General features: G+C 44.4%; 1 gene segment (V, D, J or C); it reads left to right on the top strand.

Annotated features, from left to right (window-relative positions):
- Positions 1 to 19,640: 19,640 nt before the first annotated feature.
- Positions 19,641 to 24,615, top strand: part of LOC140419048 (Ig heavy chain C region, membrane-bound form-like) — a 71,416-nt gene continuing 66,441 nt past the window's right edge. The window contains 1 exon segment of the C gene segment in view: positions 19,641 to 19,698. Within this exon segment, the coding sequence occupies positions 19,656 to 19,698 (43 nt within the window).

Genomic DNA, 24,615 nt, shown 5'->3' on the forward strand with positions numbered 1-24,615 from the left:
ACACCCCCTCACCTTCCCACACACCACCTCGTCCGCCAGCAGTCCCACATCCAGCCGCCACAGCGGGCGTTGGTCCCTCTCCTCTCCCAGCTCCAGTTCCACCCAGTGCGGGGCATGGTCCGAAACGGCTATGGCCGAATACTCCATCCCCTCCACCCTCGGGATGAGCGCCCTACCCAGAACAAAGAAATCTATCCGGGAGTGGACTTTGTGTACATGGGAGAAGAAAGAAAATTCCCTGGCCTGCGGCCTTGCAAACCACCATGGGTCCACTCCCCCCATCTGATCCATAAACCCCTTAAGTACCTTGGCCACCGCCGGCCTCTTTCCAGTCCTTGATTTGGAGCGGTCCAGTGCTGGATCCAACACTGTATTGAAGTCCTCTCCCATTATCAGGCCTCCTATCTCCAGGTCCGGAATGCGCCCCAACATGCGCTTCATGAATCCTGCATCATCCCAGTTCGGGGCGTATACGTTTACCAACACCACCCACGTCACTTGCAGCCTACTGTTCACCATTACATATTGCCCTCCATTGTCCACTACAATAGTCTTGGCCTCAAATGACACCCGCTTTCCCACCAATATTGCCACCCCTCTATTCTTCGAGCCCAGTCCCGAGTGGAATACCTGTCCTACCCATCCCTTTCTTAGCCTGAACTGGTCCGCCACCTTCAGGTGTGTCTCTTGGAGCATGACCACGTCCTGGAGCATGACCACGTCCGCCTTCAGTCCCTTTAAGTGCGCGAACACTCGAGCCCTCTTCACCGGCCCATTCAGGCCCCTCACATTCCACGTTATCAGCTGGATTGGAAGGGCTCTCACCCCCCCCCCCCTCCCCCCCGCCGACTAGCCATCTCCTTTTCTGGGCCAGTCCCGTGTCCACACCTCCCTCACCCTCAAGTCCCCCAGATGGGGACCCCCGCCCCGACAACCTCTTCTGTGTCCCATTCCCTTTCGGCCAGTGCAGCAGCAACCCTTTCCCCCCACCCCACTTCCCCCTCTCCCCTCCCCCCCGCTAGACCCCTGTCTAGCTTTTTTGCTCCCCCCATGTCACTCCCGTAAGTCAGCTGACACCTGCTGACCCCGGCTTCCCCCGGTGTCCCATTGACCTCCCCGTGTGGGAGCCCCCCAATCTATCTGCATTCCTTCGTTCCCCTTCCCGCCTTTCTTCCCAACACCCCGCTTTCCACAGCCCACTCCGCCCCCTCTGGCGCATCTCCTGTCGCGGCCTTGTCTCTCTCCCCCAGACCATGTAACATACCTGCGCGTGGTTGACCCCCTATATACACCAACCATTACACATCAAACCTCAAACGTCCCCCCCCACCCTCACAAACCCTCAGTTAGAGTCCAACTTTTCGGTTTGAATAAAGGTCCACGCCTCTTCAGGCGTTTCGAAGTAATAGTGTTGGCCCTTGTATGTGACCCACAGTCACGCTGGCTGCAGCATTCCGAATTTCACTTCTTTCCGGTACAACGCCGCTTTTGCCCTATTGAAACCTGCTCTCCGCTTTGCAACCTCCGTGCTCCAGTCCGGGTATATTCGGATCTCTGCTTTGTCCCACTTACTGCTTCGCTCCTTCTTGGCCCATTTCAGGACCCACTCTCTGTCCGTGAACCGGTGAAACCTCACCAGCATCGCCCTTGGCGGCTCATTTGCCTGGGGCTTCCTCGCCAGCACCCAGTGTGCCCCGTCCAACTCCAGCGGCCTCGAAGGGGCCTCCTTGCCCATCATCGCCCCGAGCATCGTGCTCGCATATGCCCCAGCATCGGCCCCCTCCAATCCTTCAGGGAGACCCAGGATCCGCAGATTCTTTCTCCTCGACCTGTTCTCCAGGTCTTCGAGTCTTCCCGCCTACCTCTTGTGTAGCGCCTCATGCTGCTCCACTCTCACCGCCAGGCCCAAGAGCTCGTCCTCGTTCTGACTGACTCTTTTCTCTACCTCCTGGATCTTAACATCGTGGGCCTTCTGGGTGATCCCGAGTCCTTCACTTGCCGAAAGCATAGGCGCCAGCATCTCCTTGCGCATCTCCTCGCGCTGCTCCTCGAAGCAGCGCTTGATGAACTCCTGCAGCTCCCCTTTGTCTCTGGCCGCCGCCATTTTGTTTTCTTTCCCTCGCTTCTCCCGCTGCTCCAGTGCCGATTTTTTGGCCGTTACACTTCTGGTCCCTTTCATAGAAGTTGGAGGGGGACCTCTCTCTTCCCTTCCCCACGGGTTGACGTCAAAAAAAGTTCCGTTGGGGCTCCTCTAGCGAGCCCGAAAGTCCGTGGTAGCGGGAGCTGCCGAATCGTGCGGCTTATCTCCGCATAGCCGCAACCGGAAGCAGTTGTGGATTTTATCAGATCAGCCACGATCTCATTGAATGGCAGATCATATTCCATCAGCTGAATGGCCAACATCTGCTCCCCCCTCTTATAGTTTTATGGTAGCTGGGGGAAATAGCAATTGAATGAATTAATAAATCAGAAATAAAAATCATCCTGTCATTCATAATACTCATGAAGCTATCGAAATTTCGCCAAGTCCAGCAGATTCACCAATGTCCTTCTGGAGAAGAAAGCTTCCCTCCTTAATCTCTCTGCCCTATATGTAACTCTAGTTCAACAATGATGGGTTGACTATTAACTATCTCCGATATTGCCGAGCAAGCAAGTCGGTTGATGGGAAGATGCTACAGAAAGTCAAATGTGAATTAAACCGCCCGAAGTGCACCTTATCAAAAAGGTGGTTCACATCCGGCTCCTCGGGGTGGACAGTTAATGCTGACTGTGTCATTGATGGCCTTATGGCGGAAATGAATCCAAAACTGTTCAAAGTGCTGCAGATTCTGGAAATCTAAAACTAAAACAACAAAAAAGGCTGCTCAGCAAGTCAGTGAGCATCAGCAGAGAGAGGAACAGATTCACATTTCAGGTGGATTACCTCATTGACATAATTCTAAAGAGCAGAGCTGCTTTTCCCAGTATGCTAGACCAATTTCCGTTCTTCAACTAAATTCACAGATTAGCTGGTCACTTATCACATCTCAGTTTGTGGGAGCTTGCTGTGCACAAATTCCCTGCTCTGTTTCCAACATTACAGCAGTGACTAAATTCAGCAAAAATATATCAGTGAGTTGTAAGGGCGTTGGGATGACCTGGTAAAGCATTTTACAAAAGCAAGCTCTTTCCAAATGTTTACATTTTAAACTGCAAGTTGTAACATGTCGAATGATCTGAGATTAATGTGACAATAGATCACTCCTCTGCCTTACGTTTTAATTTAAATACTTTAAACTGGTTAATATTTCAATCAAAGTAACATTCAGTGGAAAAGTAGCTGGTTAAAGGTGCTTTATTAATTGAGGCTTCATAACTTTCAGAATGAATACTTAATTTAAATCTATTTTTCTTTCAATTAAGTAACATCTGTTCTAATGGAAGTTTCTATTCACTTTAACCAACTGTCAATATTCTTAAAATAAACCACTATTTGGAGTTGAAACTAATCAATACGTGAATATGTTTATCTCGTTTTGCTGAAATGCACACTTAATTGTGACCAGTGAGGTGTTTAGGTAAATAAACACAGAAATAGATATCCCAGTTTAGATTGTGGACTGAGAAAAACAAAACAAATATTTCCCCACCAACACAACACTGAAATAGAGGCAAGGATGCAAATAGATCAACGGATTCCAGTAATGCTTGTTTTTCCACATTTTGTATTCATCAGTTATATGAGAAAAATTTCATGATGATATCCATGTTCAGAATTAGGAAAGATTCCCTCTAATCTCTAAATATAAGGACCTGTGAAATGTGTTCGTAGAGTTTTTCTGTATCCTATCTCTTTCTCTGCCTTTCTGATAACTCTCCACGATGGGTCATTGTGCTTAATCGACAACATGAAGTCAACATGTGGCCAATACATTCTCTCAGCCCAATCGCACCCCATTGGTTTCCAACTAAATGGATTGAATCCAATGAATTGGAATACGTAGAGTGAGTTTAACTCTAAAATGTGGTTGGAGCATTCAATGATCTTGGAGTGTTTAATGAGAACTGTAGGACAATTTTACCCTATCTGGGCTGGGCCTGGTGGCGAGGATTTGATGTGGCAGGGCCGGAGAATCTTTCCTTGTACTTCACCAAGCTGCCGTGACCTTGGAGCATTTGTTTACCCAGGGTGGAGCCAGCTTTACTTGCATGTAACCTGCACTAAACCTGCCCTGTGAGTGTTTGTTATGAATGTGCACAGGGAGATTTACTCCGTATCTGAACTCTGCTGGACCTGACCTGGGTGAGTTTGATGGAAGAATGCAGAGGTTTCTTTACCCCGTAACTAACCCCACTGTCAACCTGGCTTGGGGATCTCGGAAGGAAGAGTGCAGAAGAGCTTTTACCTGGTATAGAACCCTTGATTTCCAGGCCTTTAATGTGTCTAAGCGAGTTATGTAGAGGGAATTTCATTCCACATAATAATAATCGCTTATTGTCACAAGTAGGCTTCAACTAAGTTACTGTGAAAAGCCTCAAGTCGCCACATTCCACCGCCTGTTGAGAGAGGCCAGTATGGTAATCGAACCCGCACTGCTGGCATTGGTCTGCATTGCAAACCAGCTATTTAGCCCGCTGTGCTAAACCAGCCCCTCATGCAATCTGCAACTGCTCTGGGAATGTTTGATGGGGACAGTATGATTGAAGAAGTCCTGGCGACATCTTGCCTCCAACCAATGATGCAACTGTCCTGCGAGTGTTTGAAGGGTCAGTAGGCCTTGCCTCTGTATTGTACCAGGCCGTGAACCCACCTCTGTTTATATTATACTACCTCGTACCCGTGTCAGTTGATATTCAATAAGGATCTGTTTCTGATTGTTCATATTAAACTAGGCCACCAATTAGAGGACATGCCTTGATCAATAAGGAGTTCAGGGGTTATTGGAAGAAGGCAGGAGAATGGGGATTTGGAACATATCGGCCAGGATTTAATGGCGGAGCAGTCTTGATGGGTCGAAAGGCCTAATTCTGCTCCTATATCTTATGGACACATGGAACCTGTTTGTCTCTGTTTACATTAACCTAGAACCTGACTCTGTTTCTATTAATTTAAACCTGTCTCTGTATTAAATTAGACACAGCCTCAGTTCTGCATTGGGCCATATCTCTGTTCATATTACATTGGGCCCGGCCTCAGTATTTGCTGCGGTAAACTATGCACAATAATGTCGAAAGTGGCTGGGGTGGAAATTGTGAAGATAAAGAAAAACTGAGGTAACAGTAATAATGTAAAATTCTTCAGCGAGCAATGCTGATCTATGCCCAGATAAACGTTGCCATCTGTCTTGTCAGCACCCTAGTTGTGTGCACATACAACCGCAGATCTCCCTGATCTTCTTGCAGCCATTTCAAATTGTGCAACTTAACTTCTATTGCCTGGGCCTAGTGCAATAAACTAAGGGAATGGACCAGTTGTAATTGTGCAACATAAGCAAAGGACCATTAGATAAATAACTGAGTACTTAATGTTACAGCAACATTCATTCTCTTCACAACGGCCACACAGTAGCTGCAGTGTGTAACATCGACGGGATGCACTGCAACAACTCGCCAAGAATTCTTCAACAGCACCTTCCATACCCGAGACCTCCGAGAATCACAAGGGCAGCAAGCACATGGGAACACAATGCTCTGCATCCTCCTACACATACAGCTCTCTGGGGCAGAAATTGGTCTTGGGCATTGGCAAAGAAGAAATTCCAACTGAAATCTAATTCCGCTAACTGCACTGAAAATGAATATCAAATGTTGCATCGCACACACTGTAGACACTATACATCCCGTTTCAGGCTGTTGCCATATACTGATTTCTTGTCCAAAATATGTATTTAATATATTATATTTCCATCTCAAAGACATGTGGAATAATGTGCCCATAGTTAAAAACAGAGGCATCATCTGGTGCATTAATAAAAGTGAGCAGGTCTCGGAAAAAATAGGCAGATTCAGGATCAAATATAAAATCCCTATAGGGCAGAAGGTCACTCGGTCCATAGCATCTGCACCTACCTATGAAAGATCACCCTCCCCATCCCCTGCCCTTGCACCATGACCTGCGCAATGTAGAATGGCCAATAAACTTAACCGACTCATCTTTGGACTATGGGAGGAAACCGGAGCACCCGGAGGAAAGCCACTCAGACACAGGGAGAAAGTGCAATCTCGGCACGATAGTCAAGAATTGAACCCTGGAGCTATGAGGCAGCAGTGCTAACCTCTGTGCCACCATGCTGCCGGCACCATCAGCAGAGACTGGGTCTAGTGCAATCTAAACTGAGTTCTGGTCTAGCGGAGTGTCGACTGATACAAATTGAGACATAAACAATGCAGCAATAAGAAGGATATTGTACAATACAAGAATAACAGGCAGGGCCTAGTGTTATATAAACAGGGACATGGGCAGGTGTAGCATTAACTAAGGCAGGATTGACTTTATTAGAATCTAACTATCTAGTAGAGTAATAACTGAGACAGAACCACATGTGATGCAAACAGAATGTTGTTCCAGTTTACGATGCACAGATAAAAGTTCTGATGCAGTAACGATTGTGACGCATTTCTTGCCAGATTAACCTAGACATGGGCCAGTGCGTCATAATTAATGATTTGTAATATAAACAGGGTGTGAGCTGGTATATTAACAACTGATATTCAGCCGAGTGCAGGAAAACTGAGACAGAGCCTGTTGCAATGTGATAGAGACACGGCCGAGTGTAATGTAAACAGAGGCGGGGGCTGGGTGAATGTAAGCTGAGAGATATGTTTAAAATGATTTAATAGGATCTTGGCGTCACCAGTAACGTCAACATTTGATGCCAATTCCTAATTGCCCTTGAGAATGTGATGTTGAGCCCTCTTATTGAACCACTGCATTCCGTCCTGAGCAAGTGCACCCACAGAGCTGATAGGAAAGGATTCCAGGATTTTGACCAGTGACAGTGAAGGAACAGAAACATAGTTCCCATCGAGATGGTTCCCATCAAAAAAAAAAAAAAAAAATTCTATGGTGTGTGGCTTGGCGGGGAACTTGCAAGGCCTGCTGTTGCAATGCATCAGTCGGGCCTGGTCCTTTTAGATGGCTGGGTTTGTGGGTTTGGAAGGTGCTATAGAAGGAGGCAGTTGCTGCAGTAGATCCTTGAATATCGTTCACGCTGCTAGAATTGTACACCCGTGATTCACGGAGTGAATGTTTAAGCTGGTTGATGGGGTGTTGTCGAGATGGCTGCTTTGTCCTGGATGGCGTCGCGATTCTCTCGTGTTGCTTGAGGGGCACATGTGAGACAAATGGAGGACATTCAGTTAAACTCCCGACTTCTGCCTTACGATGATGGATCTGGGTTAGGAAGTCAGGAGGTGAAATACTCACCGCAGAATTTCCAGCCACTGAGCTGCTCTTGTAGCCATATTATTTAAAAGAGTCTTCCAATTCAGTTATTAATCAATGATAATCCAGAGGATGTTGATAGTGGGGGATTCAATCACGGTAGTGTCATTTAAAATCCAGGGGGGATGGTTAGAATCTCCCTTTTTGGGATGGTCATTGCCTGACACTTGTCAGCCCAAGCCTGAATGTTGTCCAAGTCTTGCTGTATATGAAGACAGACTGCTTCAGCATTAGAGGAGTCGAATATGGTGCAGAACATTTAGTAATCATCAGCAAACATCCCACTTCTGACCTTATGATGAATTGAGAAGCTAGGGCCGGGAACATTATGCTATGGAGACTATATGTGACAGGGTGATCCTTGACACTTCTCATGAAGTTGCTGATGATCGAATGCGGACTGACAGGGAAATAATTAGCCGGGTTGGATTTTTCATGCCTTTTGTGGACGGGTCATGTTTGGCAATGTTACACATTGTTGGGTGCATGCCAGTGCTGTACCTGTACTGGAGCAACTTATCTGGGGCGCAGCCAGTTCTGGAGCACAAACCTTCAATATTGCTGCTGGAATGTTGCCAGGGATAATGCATTTGCAGCGCCGTCTGCCATTTCTTGATATCGTGTGGAGTGAATCAAATTTCCTGAAGACTGACACCCATGATGATGCGGACCACCGGAGGAGGCCGAGATGGATCATCCTCTCGGCACCTCTGGCAGAAACTTTCAGTCTTGCTTTTTGCTCTGACCTGCTGGGGTCCCCCATCATTGAAGAGGGGGATTTTATTGAGGCTCCTGTGCTGGCTTTTTGTTTATTTATTCAATAATATTCAGGACTGGATGTGGCAAAACCGCAGAGATAGATCCTGTATATTGAAAATAGGATCACATTGATTGTGTGATATAAACATTGACAAGTACTGGTGCAGTATTAATTTAGACAGACTGTTGTGTATTATAAACAAAGACAGAGTCTAGTCTGACAAAAATACAGATGAAGTCCAATTTAAAATTAGCAGAGACAGCAGTAATTATTGAGGCAATGTCTGCTTCATGTAATGCAAGGCATCTCGATTTAAATTCCATCTGCTGGCCAAAATTTGCAATTTCAGTTACTGTGAAAATGTCGCTGTCAGGTATAATCTATGATGTTGATGTATCCATAATCCATTTCCACAAATGTAATATCACATCGCCTTCTGCGGGAGGTGCCAACATTTAAAGTGTAACTAATTGCAGGTGTCGCTGACTGATTCTCCCACATTGAGATCAGCACCAGAGCAAAGCGGCTCAATTCCTGGTCATGCATTTTTGTTCATCTTTGTTAAATAGAGAAATGTTTACCTGGGTGCTGGATGGAGTCTATGGGAAATGTAACATTCATCTGACAAACATAGTGTTGGGGACAGTTTATTGATTCATTATACCACCTGGAAAATGGTTGGGGTCATTGTCTCCGAAGCTTCCCAGGAAGTTAACATGGGATTTTAATTTTAAAGGGGAAATGTGGGTAATTTTGTTCAATTACAATGTGCGTGTAAGACAGAGAGAATGCGTGTGTGAGAGACTGTGTGTGTGTGTGTGTGTGTATTTGTGTGAAACACATGTTGCGTACAACTAAATTTCACAAAGGCCACGGCATACTTCTATTTCCAATAGATACACAGCAAATAGTTCCACAAATGTTGCACCTGAAGCTCCCAATTGTCGTTCTGGGTTGTCATTTTCTCGGTTTGTGTCTATTTTAAAGCTGCTAAATCCACTGGTCCTGGTGGTTCACACCAGCCCGCCGGAGCTGTCGCCATTATTTTCAGTTTGCAGCTGGTGACACCCAAGTGTGATGATCAATGTTTAGGTTTAGGGACATTATGTCACACTTGGAAGAATCATTGAAGCGGAATATCGGGCTTCCCACTGGGTGCGTAGCTCCGGCTACTTCGCAAAGTGGAAATTCCTTGGTCGTGTGACCATGTCACATTTAGGGACCATACTGGAAATGTGCAAACCACCTATTTTTAATTGTCTTGGAGAGACTTGGAAGCTCTGTCTTTGAGAGAACTGCTGCATTTCTGATTTTGTCCCGCCAGTAAATACCTATCATGCATTGCGGACAACAAAGATTAAACTGGCTGAGCTATTTTTCTTGACAGCTGTAAGTCGTTGTTTCACAGTCATACAACAAGGTTCTGCGAGCTCGGGCCTTATAAACCATCAGCTTGTTCCAAAGGGTCAGCTTGATATTATTCCATGGACATTCAATGAGTAAAACAAAGGTCGGATCTGCTTTCCCCATGACAGCATCACATTCTACTTCAAGGCAGCCTCTCAGCGCGGAAATTCGGCAGCAGAAATTGCTCGCCTGCTCTTATTTTGCGTGACCATTGGCGAAAGTGCAACACCTTGTCCCACGACCACGGGTTTCCTCATACTACTCATTGGTAAGGAAGAACAAGTTACAGGCACCGGAGACATAGTTTCTGTAGATGATGTTTTGTTTGGATGATTCCGCGTAGAGGAATTCTCTGTGGAGGATGTATTGTGATTATGTCTCCGTTTTGATGACTGGCAGGTTGTAGAGGTTGCAGCCTGGCCTAGTGTGCAAGTGTACTTCATCCATATCTTCAGGGAAGGCGAAGATCAGCAGGATGCTGTCCAATAAAGTTGGGTGTGGGACACGGTCCTCTTTCATTCAATTATTCACTTAGAATCTGTCGGAAGTGGAATCATCAATCTGTACAGTGTTTTGCCAGGGAAAGAGTGAATGAAACAGTGGAGCTTTAGCAGACAGCCAAATGTCTCCAAATCGTATAGTCCCTGCTCTGCTGTCGAAAGTTTATTAAGATTGATGAAAGTAAGGTGAAGAGGTAGACGTGTGGCAGAGGGAGCAGATCATGTCCAGAGTAAATCTTGCGACATGAATACCGTGCCTTGCTTCCAGCTACATCCGGCCTGCAAGCAGATGAAGTGTTTAAAGTGTGAAACTAGCAGAGGCCTTCCCAGTGCTGCTATGAGTGAGATATGTCAATAGTTGCTGCAGTTTCCTCTGTCCACTTTGCTTTCACATATTGGTTATGATTTTGCATCATGAATCTCCTGTGGGATTGGTTATATCTTCCAGCAGAGAAGGAGAAGGCCATAAATGTTCAGAAACATAGTAATTATATTCACAGTTTTTCATTTATTTATGAACATAAATAATTAGATTCACCAACTACCATCGTTTCACAAAGATTACAACAGTTTTAAATTAAGTTATACGGTGTGGCCGTCGCAGGCTCGCCATGATTTATTGTCCATCGCTAATTACCCTTCACAAAGTGGCGGTGAACTGCGTGTTTGAACCTCTGCCGTCACTCTAGTGCAGGCACACCGACGATGCTGTTAGGGAGGGAGTTCCAGTCATTTGAACCAGCGACAGCGAAGATTCGGCGATATATTTCCAAGTCAGGGTAGTCAGTGATTTGGAGCGGAATTTCCAGGTGGTGATGGTAGAAATGAAAATGTCTGTACCTAATGTGACGTTATTGCACCTTTCAATCCCGATTTGTTATTACACTGTTTTGGAAAGTAATTCAAAGTCTGCAGCTGTCCACTGAGTTTCACGGTATTTCTGTTTTCACATTAATATATTTTTAGTCTGGTGTCTTCATTAATTTGGGTGAGGACATCTTGAGTGACTTATTGTACATGAAATGACCACATGTTCCAAATATTACCGTCCCTCCTCAACGTAATCATGTGCCCGCTTTCTGTCATTGAGATGAAGATTCACCATCAGCAGAGAAGAACACCAGCACCACAGGAGTATCTCCAGTTTCCTCCTAGTAACGCCCAGCTGGTCTGTTCCCAATAGTCTGGGGATGGAATTCACACAGGAAATCTTCAGCCACCGATTGTATCATTCTGACGCAATTTATAAAGGACCAGCTTTAATTTGTGAAGTCATAAAGCGCAAAACTGAGAATGTAGAACAGCATCTTTCAGGACCATCTATCCATCCATCCATCAACCCCATTCACTGATTCCTCAATCAACATATTTAGGCATCCAACCAACATCCATCCCTACATCAAAGCAGTAATCCTTTTATCTTTTGGTTGGGCGGTGGGGGAGTATTAATGCCATTGAACCAATAATGCAAAGGCTCAGGCTAATTCTGTGGGAACTCGCGAACAAATCCTACCATGGCCGGTGGGGGAATTTGAGTTCAATTAATAAATCTGGAATATAGACTAACTGTGTCCATGGAATCCCCTCTGCTTCACCAATGAAGGAACTGTGACATCCCTCCCTGGTCTCACCTACATGTGGCTCCAGTCAGACAGCAACATGTCTGACCCTTCAGTTCCTTCTGAGCTGCCCCAGCAAACCACTCAGTTCAACAGCAATTAGGGACAGGGAATACATGGTGGTCTGGCCAGTGAGTCCCACATTCCATGGAAGCATGTAGGAAAAAAGACAGAATATCCATGTTGATCTGTTACAAATGGGCCCCTGTCTGATAGTCTAATTGTATTTCTATCCATCATCACAATGTTATGAGATGTGGGAGAGATCTCCAGCCGGCTGTTGTTGCTAAGAGGGACAAGAAAAGCTGGATAACTCTCCTTTCCTGAGATGGGAACAGTTCAGATAGGTTCGCAATTTAAAACGTAAAATGATCTCCAGTACTGTTGCTGGGTAGATGTGTTTATAAATAGTCCTCATTGACAATGTTAAGAGTTTGAAGTTGGCTTGCAGCCAAACGGTCAGTCCTGAGGAAACAGATCTCTGAAAAAAAATCCAGATGCTTCCTGCAAACAACTTTGAACATTCGAGCCTCCCTGCTGCAAGCGGCTGGATTGCTGCCAAATACTGTGTGGGGTAGATTAGCCTGAATATGAATGGATAAAATGGGATTTATCCATTTAAACAATAAATGTTTCAGTCGCACATGAAGTAAACGTTTTAAATGGTGATCCATCGAAATAAATATATTCAGTGAATGCTGTGATCACGCTGAGGTTAGACGCGATCGGAACATTGTAAACTGACCAGATGCTATTTAATTTATATTAGTTCTGAGTAAAGGTCACTGTAGTTATTGAAGTCCGTTTGTTAAGAACCTAATGAAGTGAGAGTGAGTGGTGTTGATGGACCCAATCCACAAGCCCAATAAGACGAGGTACTTAAATAAAATCATAAAACTGCCTTGAACCCGCCTGGATTCCTGGAATATTCTCGGAGTAGTTCACTTCATATAAACGGAGGCGTCTCTTATACCTGATTAACACCGTGTTCTGTACAGTTTAATTTGTGCTGATTTCCATTATTTAACAGTCCCTCTCATTTCTGCCAATGAGTGGAGAAATGACCAGTTCATGACCTGCTTCAGTGGAAGATAAAACATTTATTCTTGTTATATTGTGTAATATTCCGCAAAATCCTGATATCCTGTGTTCCCAACATAGCGAATGTTAGACAGCCGGTCGTCAGTGAAATTAGCGGCATTGATTTGGATGCTGAAGGATAACTTTGCTGATCGCCCTGTCCGCTCTGATTCATTCTGTCAAATGTTAATGTCAATTTTATGTTTGCAAGCGGGTTTCTTTTACCGCTAATTTTCAAAGGACTGTCTGAGGCTCAGGGGCAGTTCCAGAAATGTAAGGAGAGACGTTGTGTAATGTTAGGAGTCTGCCTTGTCTGCAGACCCGCAATGCTCAGTGATAGCCATCCGCATTGGAAATGGAATCACCTTGTTCATTCCCGCATTCCGACATAAACCGTCACCAATTAGAATCATAGAATCATAGAAGTTTACAGCATGGAAACAGGCCCTTCGGCCCAACCAGTCCATGCCGCCCAGTTTTTACCATTAAGCTAGTCCCAGTTGCCCGCACTTGGCCCATAACCCTCTATACCCATCTTACCCATGTAATCTTCTAAATGCTTTTTGAAAGATACAATTGTACCCGCCTCTACTACTACCTCTGGCAGCCCATTCCAGACACTCACTACCCTCTGAGTGAAGAAATTGCCCCTCTGGGCCCTTCTGAATCTCTCCCCTCTCACCTTAAACCTATGCCCTCTAGTTTTAGACTCCCCTACCTTTGGGAAAAGATGTTGACTATCTACCTTATCTATGCCCCTCATTATTTTATAGACCTCTATAAGATCACCCCTAAGCCTCCTACGCTCCAGGGAAAAAAGTCCCAGTCGATCCAGCCTCTCCTTATAACTCAAACCATCAAGTCCCGGCAACATCCTAGTAAATCTTTTCTGCACTCGTTCTAGTTTAATAATATCCTTTCTATAATAGGGTGACCAGAACTGCACACAGTATTCCAAGTGTGGCCGTACCAATGTCTTGTACAACTTCAACAAGACGTCCCAACTCCTATATTCAATGTTCTGACCAATGAAACCAAGCATGCCGAATGCCTTCTTCACCACCCTGTCCACCTGCGACTCCACCTTCAAGGAGCTATGAACCTGTACTCCTAGATCTCTTTGTTCTATAACTCTCCCCAACGCCATACCATTAACTGAGTAGGTCCTGGCCTGATTCGATCTGCCAAAATGCATCACCTCACATTTATCTAAATTAAACTCCATCTGCCATTCGTCGGCCCACTGGCCTAATTGATCAAGATCCCGTTGCAATCCTAGATAACCTTCTTCACTATCCACTGTGCCACCAATCTTGGTGTCATCTGCAAACTTACTAACCATGCCTCCTAAATTCTCATCCAAATCATTAATATAAATCACAAATAACAGTGGACCCAGCACCGATCCCTGAGGCACACCACTGGTCACAGGCCTCCAGTTTGAAAAACAACCCTCTACAACCACCCTCTGCCTTCTGTCGTCCAGCCAATTTTGAATCCAATTGGCAACCTCACCCTGGATCCCGTGAGCTTTAACCTTCTGCAACAACCTACCTTGCGGTACCTTGTCAAAGGCTTTGCTAAAGTCCATGTAGACAACGTCTACTGCACTGCCCTCATCTACCTTCTTGGTCACTCCCTCAAAAAACTCAATCAAATTTGTGAGACATGATTTTCCACGCACAAAGCCATGCTGACTGCCCCGAATCAGTCCTTGCCTCTCTAAATGCTTGTAGATCCTGTCTCTCAGAATACCTTCTAGCAACTTACCTACTACAGACGTTAGGCTCACCGGTCTGTAGTTTCCAGGCTTTTCCCTGCTGCCCTTCTTAAACAAGGGCACAACATTCGCCACTCTCCAATCTTCAGGCACCTCACCTGTGGCTGCCGATGATTCAAATATCTCGGTTAGGGGACCCGCAATTTCCTCCCTAGCCTCCCACAACATCCTGGGATACATTTCATCAGGTCCCGGGGATTTATCTACCTTGATGCGCTTTAAGACTTCCAGCACCTCCTCCTCTGTAATATGCACACTTCTCAAGACATCACTATTTATTTCCCTTAGTTTCCTAACATCCATGCCTTTCTCCACCGTGAATACCGATGAGAAATATTCATTCAGGATCTCACCCAACTCTTGTGGCTCTGCACAAAAATGCCCTTGTTGATCCTTAAGAGGCCCTACTCTGTCCCTAGTTACTCTTTTCCCCTTTATGTATCTGTAGAATCTCTTTGGATTCTCCCTTGCATTATTTGCCAAAGCAATTTCATGTCCCCTTTTTGCCCTCCTGATTTCCCTCTTAACTCTATTTCGACAATCTCTATACTCTTCAAGGGATCTACTTGATCCCAGTTGCTTATGTACGTCATATGCCTCCTTCTTCTTTTTGACCAGAGTCTCAATATCTCGAGTCATCCAGGGTTCCCTACTTCTACCAGCCTTGCCCTTCACTCTAAAGGGAATGTGCTTACCCTGCACCCTGGTTAACACATTTTTAAAAGCCTCCCATTTACCAGCCGCCCCTTTGTCTGCCAATAGTCTCCCCCAATCTACCTCTGCAAGTTCCTGTCTGATACCATCAAAATTGGCCTTGCCCCAATTAAGAATTTTAACTCTTGGGCCAGACCTATCATTCTCCATAGCTATCTTAAAACTAATGGAATTATGGTCACTTGTCCCAAAGTGATCCCTCACTAGCACTTCTGTCACTTGCCCTTCCTTATTTCCCAAGACGAGGTCAAGTTTTGCCCCCTCTCTAGTCGGTCCATCCACATACTGAATGAGAAATTCCTCCTGAATACACTCAACAAATTTCCCTCCATCCAAGCCCCTAATGCTATGGCTGTCCCAGTCAATGTTGGGAAAGTTAAAGTCCCGTACTACTACCACCCTATTATTCTTGCAGATATCTGTAATCTCCTTACATATTTGCTCCTCAATTTCCCGCTGACTATTTGGGGGCCTGTAGTACAGTCCTACCAAGGTGATCTCTCCCTTCTTATTTTTCAGTTCCACCCATATAGACTCAGTGGGCGAACCCTCGGATATATCCCCTCTAAGTACTGCTGTGATGTTCTCCCTAATCAAAAACGCCACTCCCCCTCCTCTCTTACCTCCTGTTCTATCCTTTCTATAGCATCTGTACCCCCGGAACATTGAGCTGCCAGTCCTGCCCCTCCCTTAGCCATGTTTCAGTCATAGCTATAATATCCCAGTCCCATGTGCCCGTCCATGCCCTGAGTTCATCCGCTTTGCCCGTCAGGCCCCTTGCATTGAAATAAATGCAGTTTAATGTAGACCTTCCTTGCTCTCTGCCCTGCTTTCTCTGGTCATGCTTTACACACTCTCCCTTCCTGCCTTTTGTCTCTGTCCCCACTGACTTCCTACATCGGTTCCCATCCCCCTGGCACATTAGTTTAAACCCTCCCCAACTGCACTAGCAAACACCCCCCCGAGAACATTGGTTCCGGTCCCACCCAGATGCAGACCGTCCGATTTGTACAGGTCCCACCTCCCCCAGAATCGGTCCCAATGTCCCAGGAATTTGAAACCCTCCCTCTTGCACCATCTCTCAAGCCACGTATTCATCCTAGCTATCCTGTCATTTCTACTCTGACTATCACGTGGCACTGGTAGCAATCCTGAGATTACTACCTTTGAGGTCCTACTTTTTAGTTTAACTCCTAACTCCCTAAATTCAGCTTGTAGGACCTCATCCCGTTTTTTACCTATATCGTTGGTGCCTATATGCACCACGACAGCTGGCTGTTCACCCTCCCCCTCCAGAATGCCCTGCAGCCGCTCCGAGACATCCTTGACCCTTGCACCAGGGAGGCAACATACCAACCTGGATTCTCGTTTGCGTCCGCAGAAACGCCTGTCTATTCCCCTTACAATTGAATCCCCTATCACTATAGCTCTGCCACTCTTTTTCCCGCCCTTCTGTGCAGCAGAGCCAGCCACGGTGCTATGAACCTGGCTGCTGCCACCTTCCCCTGGTGAGCCATCTCCCCCAACAGTTTCCAAAACGGTAAATCTGTTTTGGAGGGAGATGACCGCAGGGGATCCCTGCACTGCCTTCCTACTCTTCCTCTGTCTGTTGGTCACCCTTTCCCTATCTGCCTCAGTAATTTTAATCTGCGGTGTGACCAACTCACTGAATGTGCTATCCACAACTTCCTCAGCATCGCGGATGCTCCAAAGTGAGTCCATCCGCAGCTCCAGAGCCGTCAAGCGGTCTAACAGGAGCTGCAGTTGGACACACTTCTTGCAGATGAAGGAGTCAGGGACACCAGAAGGGTCCCTGACTTGCCACATCTCACAAGAGGAGCATGACACGGGTCTGAGCTCTCCTGCCATGACTTAAACCTGAAGTTAAATTTGAACTACACTACACAGCTAAGAGAAAGTCAAAGAGAGAGAAATCACTTACCAGTTACAAGCCAATCACTTACCTGCTGGCTGTGATGTAATTGCTCCAGAGACTCCCTCACAGGTCTGCTTCTCTGCACCTCCTTCAGGTGAGCACCAAATTCCCTTAACTAGTTAATTAATTTACTTAATTAATTTGATTTTTTTTTTGTCACTCCCCTCTTACCCGAACTCAGCCTTACCCAAACTCAGATACACTCTGTTTGCCTTCAGCACTCTGTTTCTATAGGCACTTCAGCCACACCCTTTGTATCCTTCCTGATTTACAGTCAGCCAATAGGCCTGCTCCCAAAACTGATCTCTCTCCCAAACAGCTGACCTGCAAGGTAAGGAAGTGGTTAAGCAGTACTTACCTCACCCAGGGCGCGCCCTTTTAAACTGTCCCCTCTGCCTCGCAGCTCCCGCGCTTTTTGAAACTCCCGCGCTGTTTCCAAGGTCCTGGCTCCCTCTCTCTCCCGAACAGCTGACCTCACCCACGGCGCGCCCTTTTAAACTGTCCCCTCTGCCTCGCAGCTCCCGCGCTTTTTGAAACTCCCGCGCTGTTTCCAAGGTCCTGGCTCCCTCTCTCTCCCGAACAGCTGACCTGCAAGGTAAGGAAGTGGTTAATTCCTCTGATAAATGATACATTTTTACAAATGGAATAGAGACCCGGAGTGTTGCAAATCAGACTGACATACAACCTATTCCCTGACAAAATAATTAGTCTTTTTAAGCTCATCTCAATATATTGGAGTAGAAATAAAGGGACTGAATTTGCAATGGAATCGTTATTTTCTTAACAGATGAGCAGACGTAATTTCGCAATGGGGACATTATAAAGAATCAATTCAGACAAACAAATATCCCGATACAGATAAATGTCTATTTTAACAATTACCTATAGTAAATCTCCGGGTCCATCCTGTTGGGGGGGGGGGGGGGGGGGTGGGGGGGGGGGGCGGGGTGGAAGGTGGATCCAGTCGCCGCCTCCACCAGGGAATCAACAGGCGGCGCCTGGAAACCCGCCCCTTCTGCCGGGTATTTAAATGCCGCTCACTGGGACCCGAATCCAACAGTCCGGGAGCTGGTTTGTTCACTGAGTTCCTGACACAACCATTTCCCCCAAATGACCAGAAGGATGAGGTGGGCCATTTCTCTCAGTTTGTTGCTGACTTTCTTATCCCGTGAGTAGTTTTTATTGTCCAAGTCTCTCACTGTTACTGTCTCAGTGTTAGTTTCTCTCTGGAATGTTCCAGAGTCACCAATCATTTCACCAGCATTAATCCTCGGGCTTTTTGATATATTTTTACAGGTGTCCAGTCGGATGTTGTGTTGACTCAGCCCGAGGCAGAGAGCGGGCGTCCCGGAGGCTCCCTGAGACTGACCTGTAAAACCAGCGGCTTCGATCTTGGCAGCAAGAGCATTTACTGGGTCCGCCAGGTTCCCAGGCAGGGGCTGGAGTGGCTGCTTCAGTACTATAGTTCATCCAGCAACAACTACGCTCCAGCAATTAAAGATCGATTTACTGCGTCCAAAGACACTTCAAACAACATCTTCTCTTTGGCCATGACGAGCCTGAAGACCGAAGACACCGCCATCTATTACTGCGCAAGAGGGTCACAGCGAGAGGAACCAGGGCTGGACCCGCACAAGAACAGCTCGAGAGGGAATTCAGCAACTTGCACCTTAACCTGAAGGTCAGTACTTGATTCAAATGTAATATTGATGTCAGTGATCAGAGTCAAAACACAAGCTGCCTCTTACATAACTGACACAGGGAAAATTAAATAGTGAAACCGAACAAACCAATCGATCTGAAAATATTAGCTTTTGTCTGTTGATGTTTACTGTTAACAGTTTCAGTAATTACAGACCTGGATATTCTCATCGTTGTATTATTTCTGATACTTGGAGAAAGTCTATGTACATTGCGTTTTATGAACTGCTGTCTAAATTGTAAATTCGATCAGATGTAATCGTCTATTTGAAGTGAATATTGAGCGGCAGGACTGAACAGAGAGTGAGTGCAGTTTTTGTGCGGGTGTCTGTCACTGTGACTACACCAGCGGGTCACAGTGCTGTCCAAAGCGACATCCTCATACAAAAACCTCAGTGAAAGAGTTTGCTCAAATTGGTGATCAGGGCCACAGCAGGATTGTCAACGTAAATGAGGCTTAAATAAAACACAATATTAGTTTGTAAAAAGGTATAAAAATCTTCCACTTTATCATTGTTGACCGACACGCTAAATGTGCCCAGAGGGTTTATAAGTGTTCCGATCCTCTTTATAAATGTAATGACCAGGACAAGCTGAAATAACTCACAGATTCTCTCTTGGAAGAGACAGAGTTAGTTTTTGAGTGAACAGTGAAATTAAATCTCTGTATTTTACAGTTAACAGTCTGCCGCAGTATTTGACACGCTGTGTCTCACTGTGATAACTGGAAGTATGAGCGACTGGGGACAAGGCACCATGGTGACGGTGACTGCAGGTAAGAACCATTCCATTATTTATGAACTGTTTTATTTCAGACTTTGTTTTATTGTTTTCTATTTTAACAATTCAGTTGTTCAGTGAAATCTGAGTTTGATGGATTCTGTATTGTGATTTTGTTGCAATGTTTCATGTGATTCTGCTGAAAAGGGTTATAGAATTACTCTGTCTCTTGACAAAAGGTTCTGCTGAGGGATTCAGTCCCTGGGTGTTGTGATTTGATGTTTATTTGCTGAGGATACTGTGTGGCCCGGTTACTTTAAATATCTAGTGTCTGTTAAACAGTTTGGCGTTTCTGAAATGTTTAATCTCGGTGACATCTGGTGGCTGTGCCTTTTACCTGCACATGTGTTAGAAATCGAACCCAACATTCACAAACTATGCTATAGTTTATGTGTTAATTTATTGAACACTTTCTGCTTATCCACAATGCTGATGATATTCTTCCATATTTCTGTTTGGTTTAATTTTTCATTCATTTGATGAAAAGCCGACTTGGTGAATTCTAAATTGAGATTTTATTGAAATGTTGTTTGTTTTTGTTGGAAGTGTTTCTTAATGGAGCTACTTCTCCATAAAATGAGTTCAGCCCCTCGATGATGTGATTTCGTGTTTTTCTGCTGAGTAGATGGTGTCTGGGTGACTGAATGAGTAACATTTGTGAAACTGTGCTGGCGTTTCTATATTCTTTATACTCGGTGATACTGAGCGGTTCCATGTTTTGTGATTGAATGAAAGCAAGACGTTTGACGCACGAGTGTAGGTAGAAAACAGTCAGGATTTCAGAATGGTTCTTAAAACGTGATAATTACATTTTAACTAAACCACGGTTTAAGACGCTCTTTCCGAACATAATTTGTGACTGCAGAAAAGCCAAGCTGTGATTGTAATGTTTCATCTCAGCGACATCTCTTGGTTGCAGCTTTTACCATCTACTGCAAACATTAAGTGTTTAAATATGTTTGAAATATGTTTGAAACGTGGTCAAATATGAATAAAATGGGGTAAAATGTTAATATTATTCTGGACAGACCCCCACCTCCACACTATACTTGCTGTTCTTCCATACTTCTATTTAGTTTGATAATTCATATATTTGGTGGCGAACTGGTTTGCTGGATTCTATATTCAGATGTTTTAGAAATGTTAGGTTCCTGCTGAGGGGATTGTGTGCCTGGGTGACTTTGAATATGTACAATTTGTGAAGTGGTTTGTTGTTTCTGCATTGTTCCTGCATCATTTCTGCATTGTTTCTGCATTGTTTCTACATTGTTTCTGCATTGTTCCTGCATTGTTTCTACATTGTTCCTGCATTGTTCCTGCATTGTTCCTGCATTGTTTCTACATTGTTTCTGCATTGTTTCTGCATTGTTCCTGCATTGTTTCTGCATTGTTCCTGCATTGTTTCTGCATTGTTTAAACTCGGTGACGTTGAGCGGTTACACGTTTTCTGGTTAAATGCAAAAAGTTTACGTGTTTGAAACTGCTTAAAACACAACTGTTAGGGGAAAAGAGGCAGTCTTCGAAAATAAAGAAAGGAATTAAAGATGTAATAGACATTTTAAAATTTTACCTGATAATTACTGATTAAAATAAACCGTGGTTTCATTCAGAACTCAATTCGTTACTGTAATCTGAAATTATTTAATTAAACCGTTTTCAAATTGGTGAGTAAATTAATATAATTTATCTAATTGAAATACAACCCCGTATTAATCCAAGATGTTTTTATATTAGTATCATTAATCACCTTCCACAATTCTGCTGTGCTCTGCACACCATTAGCATCACCGGAAAAGTTTCCAGGCTGGAAATAGTTTGTGATTATGCCTGAAACTGTTTTAATAATAACATACCGATTGTACAGCAGTGCTCAGTTGCACAAGGGATTTTAAAATTATTTTTTATTTCTCTGATTACGTTTGCAGTTACTTAATTCGGAGTTTAATATTGCAGTTTGGCAATTTATGTATCCGGTTATTAGATTCTTTCTGTGCAGCAGCAACAATATTATTTCTTTAACGTCATTTGCAGTTTGATAGTCAGATATGTGTCTCTCATCTAATCATAAAGAGTTTTCTCCGAGGTGGAAGTCGCTGACAGTGCAGGAATTGTTCTTCTGATTTTATCTAAATTGTAGGAATGTTCAGACTGCACAGGGCTGGAGATTGACAAGTAAAAGCTTGAAATTCAAAGAGATTAATTTAATTACAAAAGGAGAATATTAGCTTTGCAATAATAATAACATCCTGTCTCGCAGAGCTGTGCTGTACACAATGTAACATTATAGAAATAAAACAAATTATACAATAGAATAACAGATTATATCTGAGCCTCAAGCTTATTTCTTATTAAATCGTAAATCGAACAAGAACATTTCTACATCATTTTCTCACCATGTTTCAGGGCTGTGGCGGATCTGACTGAATTGTTTTCATTATTTTCTGCACTGATTACTTTGGATCTCCTTTTCTTAAGCAATATTTTCAATAATAAAGTTAATCGAATTGTTAGAATGATTAAATCTCGGAAACATTTTTATTGATCACAAACTACCAAGGACTTTATTGTTATATATATTGTTTCGAGTTACAACAGTTTATCAATTCGGGAATACCGCTTTAACAAACAGATGAGATATTACACATGCCTGAATTATTCCATCCGATAATTTGAAGATTAATATTTAATTAAATCCAAATTATTTATCAAATTTCAGGCAGGAGCAGGTTTTGAATTACAGAGAACCATGTTTTTTTATTTATATTATAGAGTACAAATCAGCTGACAGGTCAACTAATTGACAATTGGCAATAACTTGCAATGCGACATTAGTACTAACTAATTCAACATAAATTAACAGCTACAATTGAGTAGCATACTGGCGTGTGATATCAAAGCTATTGGAGAATGTTTAATTGTACTGAAAATAATTTAGAAAACAATACATTTATTTGCTCCGGTTGATGAGGTGGCCCGCCTCCATTGTTTTGTTGATTGTATTTAATTAAGACATTGGATCAAATCAGGTAATCAGTTTCCAATGTGAATGTTTCCTGGTTTGTTTATTTCTTATCAAACACTGGATCTCTGTCACAGACATGAAACTCCCCTCAATCTGTTATATTTAATGTGTTCATTCTCAGTGAAAATACATTCTGCCCAGTTCAGACAGGAGAAATAGCTGAAAGGCGAAAGGAGTTTGAAATTAATATCAGTTTAATTTCAAAGAGGTTATTAATTTCATTTGTCGTAAGTTGACCATTTATCAATTAGAATCAAGCAGTTTGAATGATTCGTTCCCCTGTGTTTCAGAGTGAAATTTGACACACTAGGTAGGCTCTCATCCGCACACTGTTTCTCCGTCACACACTCCCTCTCTCCCAGAAACCTGGACTATTCCTCAAACACACAGACACTCTCTCTCACAGAGACTCTCACATACACAATAGCTCTTCAAAAATACACAGTCTCTCTCACACACACACTCGGTCACACGCACACTGCCTCACACACTCATTCTCTTACATACTCTCTGTCTCCAACTTTCTCTCTCTCCAACTCTCCCTCACACACCAACAGACTGTCACGCGCTCTCTCTCATACACAGGCACATTATCACTCACTCTCTCACACACACTCTCTCTTACACGTTTTACCAATCTCACTCACATACACAATCATTCACAGACACACACTCTCACACATATGCACTCTCGCACACATTATCTCTTGCACACACGCTCGTTCACACACATGCCCTGTCACACACATCTCTCCAACAAAAAAACGCTCTCTCACATACAGGCTCTCTCACATATCCGTTCTCTCACACATACACTCTCTCTGACATGCATGGTCTCTCGCAGGCATGCTCTCTCATGCTCTCTCACACACATGCTCTCACACACACGCTCTCTCACACACATGCTCTCTCACTCACACATGCTCTCTTGTACGCCTGCTCGCTCACACATATATCCTCTCTTGCATACATGCTCTCTCATACACATGCGCTCTGATACTCACACTCTCTCGCACACACTCTCTCACTCACTTGCTCACTTACACTCATGCTCGTTTACACACATGCTCTCTCATGCACATGCTTTCTCACACATTTGCTCTGTTGCACACATGCTCTCACACCTATGTACTCTCCCACACATGCTTTCTCACACACACGCTCTCAATCACATATCTCTCACACTCACGCTCTCTTGCACACACGCTCCCTGACACACATGCCCTCTCACTCTCATGCTCTCTCATACACTTGCTCTCTCACATACACACTCTCTCACACACACACACTCTCTCATGCTCTCTTGCACACACGCTCTCTCACACACCTCATGCTCTCTCTCGTACTCATGATTTCTCGCACACATGCTCTCTCACACATGCTGCCTCGCAGTCATGCGCTCTCTCACACATGTTCTTTTGCACACATGCTGTCTCATGCACACGTTCTCTCCAACACACATGCTCTCTCACACATATGCTCTCTTACACACATGCTCTCTCACACATATTGTCTGTTACACACTCACACACATGCGCTCTCACACACATGATCTCTCACACACATGCTCTCTCACATACATGCTGTCTCACTCACATGCCTTGGTGCATACATGCTCTCTCACACACATGCTCTCTTGTGAAAGCACTCTTTCACAACATGCTCTCTCATACACACAATTTTGCACATGCAGTCTCTCTCCTGTGCACACTATATTGCTGCCTCACACACACAGATATCCTCTCGCTCGCACAGATACACACAATCGCGCTCTCACACACAGATACTCTCTCACACACAGATATTCCCTCACACACAGATACTCTCTCGCACACACACACTCACGCGTGTACTCTCTCTCTCTCCCACTCTCTTGATCTATCTCTCACA

Source organism: Scyliorhinus torazame, chromosome 5 (assembly GCF_047496885.1).
Source record: "Scyliorhinus torazame isolate Kashiwa2021f chromosome 5, sScyTor2.1, whole genome shotgun sequence".
NCBI lineage: Eukaryota > Metazoa > Chordata > Chondrichthyes > Carcharhiniformes > Scyliorhinidae > Scyliorhinus > Scyliorhinus torazame.